Source organism: Paramisgurnus dabryanus, chromosome 5 (genome assembly GCF_030506205.2).
Source record: "Paramisgurnus dabryanus chromosome 5, PD_genome_1.1, whole genome shotgun sequence".
Taxonomy (NCBI): Eukaryota; Metazoa; Chordata; class Actinopteri; order Cypriniformes; family Cobitidae; genus Paramisgurnus; species Paramisgurnus dabryanus.
In genome coordinates, this window is record NC_133341.1 from 41052272 (window position 1) to 41059141 (window position 6870).

The following is a 6870-nucleotide window of genomic DNA, read 5'->3' on the forward strand; positions in this document are numbered from 1 at the left end:
TTGCAAAGAATAGGTTAACTTAGCTCGTTCAAGGCATTTGAGACTTTTGAAAAAAAAAAGGGTTTGAGACGTTTAAAAAACGTCTGTGTGGTTTTATTCTTTAGGTTTTTTAGTTACATCATAATTCCCAAAGTTTTCTTCCATAGTTTTGATTAGCTTAATATTATTCTAAAATGTGGAAAGATATTAATGATAAATACTTGATTTTAAACTTTTGACATAAATATAACAACTAAATACACTTAAAATGATTAATCAAAACAATTTGTAATCTGTAAGATGTTCTCCAAACCAATCTCAAAAGACAAGTTGTTTTGGTGGCTTGAATTACCCTAAGGGTTGGGCACAGTTTGTCATGTATTGTTGTAGATATATGCCATTGAGGCTGTTGCTATGATGACAACACTTCATTAATTGCAACACAAAATCAGTGTTGGATATATTTAATATTTTATTATATACGGTTTATATTAGCGGACAAACCTATTTTGTATTAGATTAAATTGTTTTACTGAATTGACCATTGTAGATTTCCCTTTCAATAAAGGCTGCATTTGGACACTGTGTCTAGAGCAGTACATTTTAACCATTATTAGATGACGGAACAAAAAAAAATTCTGGACGCATTAATTTTTCTCATACATTTTTACTAGCTCAGTTAAAAGCATAAATCCCAAAGGTTGTTTGAAAATGAATTATATATAAAAAATAACACATTTTCCTTGAGCTGGATGTAGCGGAAGTGAAACGCGTGAGGAATTGTTGCGTTCAGCTGTGTACTGCGCAAGCCGATGTGCTGATGACTTCAAAATACCGCGAGAACCATTCGGAAGCGAGCTTTTGACTCGCTCTCGCGGTATCTTAATGTCTAACGCCGATTAGTCTGCGCAGCGCTGCGTATAGTCGAACACGCCACTTGCTCCGCCTCAACTCTTTCGTAACAACAATTGAGGAAACACAACAGCGATATTTAACAAGAACCAAACGCTACTCCTTCATTACAGTCGCAGTGTTTGATCACACAACAGCACGATCGTCGTTTTATCCAGTTGCAAGCCGCAACAACCATCAAGATGCCTGTCAAAGTGCATATAGTTTACTGGTAGGTCGCTCTATTAAGTTACTTACTGTATATTTACAGATTCCGACGTTTGATTTTGCAGAATCATTTAAATGGTTTCTCGTTTAGGCGAATTGAATGTACTTGATAATTAATAAATGAAAATTCAACCCAATGCACGCTCATTAAAACCAATTTTATGTTTTGCCCTATGTAAATCAATCACATTTGAATGTTTTGCCCGTATATGGCAGAATAAGGGCAACAACACTATGTCTTTCACCCTCCATTTGTTAAAAGGCTGCTTTTAAAGGGTGTGTTTCCTTGTTTGGCAACATTTAATTGTTTGAATACTTGTCAAGCTGGTTTCATTTTACACAAACAAAGAGAGTTTGTTTATGAATTGTGGTTCTCAAGACTACAACAAAAATGGCAAATGATACAATAACTGATACATTTGTGCATCAACTACCTTTTACCAAATGTATTTATATTGTAAAATAATTAGCAAATCATGCAACTGTTCAAACAATGAGTAACATGTAAATTATTTGTGTTTTGTCACCCCCTAGTGGTGGATGAGGGTACAGGCCCAAGGTAAGTTGTTTTTAATTTAATGCTTGCAGACGTATGTCAAATATTTATGTAGACTACATATATCTACAAAATAGTATAAATAAATACAATTTTTATGTTATATTGTTGTGTGTATACCTCAACTCTTCCTTTTTTTTTCTTAAATAGTTCATCAAACTCAAGACGTTGCTTGAGGATGAATTCCCAGGCGATCTTGAGATAGTATGTAATGTATATGATTATACTTTTTTTAATGTAACGTATGCATATACAATGATAAATGTATTGTGATCTGTTTCCTTATTTTACTATTTTCCACCCCCAGACCGGTGAGGGCACACCCTCTAGCACAGGGTGGTTTGAGGTGGAGGTAAATGGAACGTTGGTGCACTCAAAGAAGGTAGGAGTTTATTTTCTTTGTTTGTCTTTTATACACCCAAACATCACATTCTGTATGTTTATATTATGTATGCATAGACAGGCCTTCATTAGGTTTAGGTATATGGTTATTTAATTTTGCTGCACACCTAAACTGCTTTATTGTACAAGTTACTACAGTACAATACAAACCAGCCAATGACAAACGGTAATATGAGCAATTTTTACTAGATGAAAGCCTTTTGATTATTACACTGGTCTAATTTGCATAAAGTAAAAAAGTTGAGTTTGCATAAGATGTGGCACAGTGCGGCTTTTATCACATGTTTGGATTATATTTTTTGGGCAGAATGGAGATGGATTTTGTGACAACGATGCAAAAAAACAAAAAATTGTGAGTGCCATTGAGAAGGCCATGGGAAAATAAGCATGCGCTGATCATAGAGGTGAGATATTTTGTAGCCTTCATAATTTTTGGTTTTCCATTATAATATATTGTCAAACTTCATGTTAACCTGTATTTTGCTTTGTCTCTTTCCTTTGTCCCTTAAATCTGTTCCACCTGCAGTTTTTCTTCTCTGTTGGTTGGTCTCTTAGGGAGTGCAACAATGATGGTGACATCTAAAGTGTTTTTAACACGGATGTTGCTTGATGCTATCTGCTCTTCCTGGGGGAAGACTTTCAGAGCGGGAAACTCTCTGTTTTATGCTTAAATGATTGGAAAAATAAAGGGAAACTGTAAAATTAGATTAAGACAGAAGATGGCTATTTTAGTTTCTTTTGTCCTTCTATCGTAACGCACAAGTTTATGAATTATTTAGTAACACTGTACAATAAGGTTGTACAATTAGTTAATGCATTAGCTAACACTAACTAACAATGAACAATACCTCTACTGCATTTATTAATCTTAATTCATGTTAATTTGGGCATTTGCTAATGCATTTTTTTAAATCAAGCATTGTAATTGTTAACACTAATAAATGTGCCATAAACTAACATGAATAACTGTATTGACATTAACTAACATTAACAACAATTGATACTTGATGAAAAACAATTGTTCATGTTAAAACATTTACTAATGTTAACTAATACAGCCTTATTGTAAAGTTCTTGCATTTATTTTGTGCAATAAAAATGTAATGCTGAAATGTTTTGTGTGTCATTTCTGATATTTTATTTGCAGTACTTTTGACAATGCAAAGTCATAAAGTTTTTTGTCCAACCAATATGACAGCAATATGGGTACAGGATCACAAAGACTTTTACTAAGTGCATTTTTTACAGTCACTAAAAAGTTTGTGCATAAAAATTGTCAAACAATAGTCTAAAAATGACCTAAAATAAGTGAACTTAAAAGATTAAATAATGCATATTGAATATAAATTTTAATATTATGTAAGCATTGTAACTGTTGTGATTAATATGAATATAATTGTCTTAAAGAAAATAACAGAGTAGTGTAAAAATTAAAAATGCATTGCAAATAATCCTGGCACATATCTGGCATACGTTTTCTTGGTGAATGGGCAATTTTGTAAAGAGATGCTTGAGCAATAATTCCAGCAGAGACATTTGGGATATAATATAAATAGCTACAACTTAATCACAAATTAAATTAAAACAAAGACTTTAAAATATAAAATATAGGAAAGTGATTCCACTTGTAAGAGTGAAAGGTTAAATGCATGTTTCTATGTAATTACAAATGTATGTACTTTTTCTAGTCTACTCTAGAAAGTGATTTTCCAGACAGGATTTAGGCTAAGCCAGGACTAGGCCTTAGTTAAATTAATAATATTTAGTTAAATTAGTTAAAAGGCCTTAGTTAAATTAATAATTAAATTGTTTTTACAAACATACCTTACAGAAAGTATAGATAAACTCTATAAAGTATATACAGAAATGCATTTCTAAAAGCATATTGAAATGCATTTTCAATAGCTACAATTTAATCTTAAAATACATTGAATAGAAAAAAAAAGAGGAATGCATTGGATAAATTATAAATATTATATATTAAAATATGGAGCATACATTTTAAAATAAAACCACTATAGGTGCCTGATCCAATTGATTTCCTTTGAGCAGTTTGTTAATATACAATGACGCATTTTAAAATGTAAGTTATAGCAGTAAAATTAATATGGAGTCATTTTAAAGGTGCTGTGTGTAAATTTTTGCGCCATCAAGCAGTGAAATTGTGAATTGCAACCAACGGCTCAGTCCACGGTTAACAGAAATTCATAGAGAAGCTACAGTAGTTGCCACAGGACAAACATGTTGGACAAACAAATTCATTATAATTATCATCAATCAAATTATCAAAAGATATGAAGAGTCAAAGTTATTGAGTTCCAAGTACTAACTACTCATGTTAAATTAAAGTAATAAACCAATGAAGTGAACTGATCACAACGTGGTACTGAGCATTTTGTTTTGTGTTAATGTGCTAACATTTTATTTAATTCCTGCTGTTCCATGTTTACAATGCTATGAAATCAGCTGAAGTCAGGGCCAGCCGGAGGGATAAGCGAACTAAGCAGCTGCTTGGGGGCCCCTGGCCCCCAATCTTTTTTTTACAATTAAACAAATAAAACAAGTAATATAAATGAATGAATGAATGATTTATTTAATTAATAATTCAAGACAATTGTCCGTGTGTCTGCATTGACAATTCATGCCGGCGCGCAAGTGTGCTTCACTGTAATATATGATAAGCAATGTCACAAAAAGCATAGTATCCTCTGGTGCCGAAAAGAGAAAGAAGAAAAGGACACAGGAGGAGAAAAAAGAGCAAGATAAAGGTATGTTTGCATGATTATTTACAGTATGTTTAATTAAGCACCAATCAGACGTGATCCTCACTATGCCCTACAGAGATCAGAACACTTGATGTTTAAACTTTAAAGAGAGTTACGCTAGTGTGTGCTATACTGTAGTTCATTAACATAAATTTGAGAAATAGAGCACTGAAAAACAACGTAACGATTTTATGCTGCGCCGTTTGTAATTCGTCCTCCATCTGTGTGTCCACGCGTGCCTAAGTGCACTCAGTAGTGCACACATGGAGAGATGGTTTCAGAAAGCAAGCGGACATAAAATTTTTCTGTTCTTGACAGGGCACATACAAACAAAATGATCTCAACAGTACTCTTTTTTCCAATAAAAAAATTTATGTCTTAGGTTTATGTATAGATTAGGTAAAAGCCAGGTTTTTTGAATTAACCTACTTCAGTCTGTGTCATTAATGTTAATCAAAGAATCCAGGAAAAAGAGAAAATCACTTCTGTAGGAAAATTATAATTATATTTCATTCATACAATAAAGACTAATGCTAATTTTAGCCCATACTTAAAGGTGCAGTGTGTACATTTTAGTGGCATCTAGTGGTGAGGTTGCGAATTGCAACCAATGGCTCAGTCCACTGCTCACCCCTCACTTTTTAAACGCATAGAGAAGCTACGGTAGCTGCCACCAGACAAACATGTCATCTTTGGAGACAACTTAGTAAAAAAGTGTGTCCGTTAAGGGGTTCTGTAGAAACATGGTGGCATAAAATGGCGACTTCCATGTAAGGGGACCCTCAGTATGTAGATAAAAAACGTCTCATTCTAAGGTAATAAAAAAATAACAATTTATTATGAAAGGTCTTCATACACCTCTGATTAGAGCTGGGCCGATCCACTTTTTCTATTACCAATACGATTTCGATTACCTGTATTCTGAGTATATACCCATCCCGATCCAATACTAATATTTTTCTTGATCCATTTAGAATTGTGTGTGTATAAACACATAAATATATATACGCACACATATACACCCAAAACATGTTGCATAAATCAGGAGAATATCATGTCAAGTGAATTAAAAAAAAAAATGAGATACAAGTTAAGTTTTTGAGTGGACATACGACTGAGCAAATCAATAGTTCAAGTACATTTTTACTTAATTGCGCAAACTGTCACAACATGAAAGACTTTTTAATCAGATGTTTAAAATACAGCTTTTGTGTGTGTGTGTGTGTGTGTGTGTGTGTGTGTGTGTGCGTATGACATATTTAATTCACGCTACTCCAGTGTATTAACTCGGCGAGCACCAAACCATTCAGTTTTTGTGTCCTTAAATATCTTCATATATGCATTTGTTTTTCGCATAAGGCTGTTGAATATTTTAGGAAGATTTTGAATATAGTGTATAATAACATTTATGGTGCTTTTATAATAATTTGACTTTTCTGTAGCATGAACACCACAAGTAACGCACGGTATCGGATTTGGATCGGCTCCGTTTTTCCGTTCCCCGATCCAGCGAAAAAGGTCCGGATCGACCATATATCCAATCCAAAGTATTGGATCGGCCCACCCCTACCTCTGATAATATAGTTTTGTATATTAGTTTGCATTTCTGTCAAGAGATCCTTCTAAAAATTACACACTGCACCTTTAATGTGCAACTTTGTTCTTTTTATTAATGTTTGCAATTTCTTTATTTTTTTATAAAAAAATTGGTGAGGGGGGCCCCCAAACAAATTCTGCTTACGGCCCCTAATAGGCTCCGGCCGGCACTGGCTGAAGTAATAGCTTAAAAATAACTTTAATGACACTTGATGTCATATCTGTGCATTGTAAAATGGAAAACAAAAAATTGATTTAGAGAAATAAATTCAAAAACAGGGTTCCCCATTTTTAATTAGTAGATAATAACAAATATGATTTCAATAATATTTAACTATTTAATCTGGTCATCTTATAATATACCATAGTTATGTATATTATATTGCATTTATGCCATTAGATCTTTCTAAAAGTTACACACGGCACCTTTAAAAAAATGTTTTATATTAGCGT

General features: G+C 33.1%; 1 protein-coding gene across 1 annotated transcript; it reads left to right on the forward strand.

The window, feature by feature from the left end:
* The first annotated feature begins 940 nt into the window (after positions 1-940).
* On the forward strand, positions 941-3168 carry selenow1 (selenoprotein W, 1). The gene is made up of 6 exons (XM_065284202.2): positions 941-1102; positions 1633-1657; positions 1805-1858; positions 1962-2036; positions 2364-2460; positions 2583-3168. The coding sequence occupies exons 1-5, from the start codon at positions 1074-1076 to the stop codon at positions 2439-2441; spliced, it is 261 nt and encodes an 86-aa protein (XP_065140274.1). The 5' UTR covers positions 941-1073; the 3' UTR covers positions 2442-2460; positions 2583-3168.
* The last annotated feature ends 3702 nt before the right edge of the window (positions 3169-6870 follow it).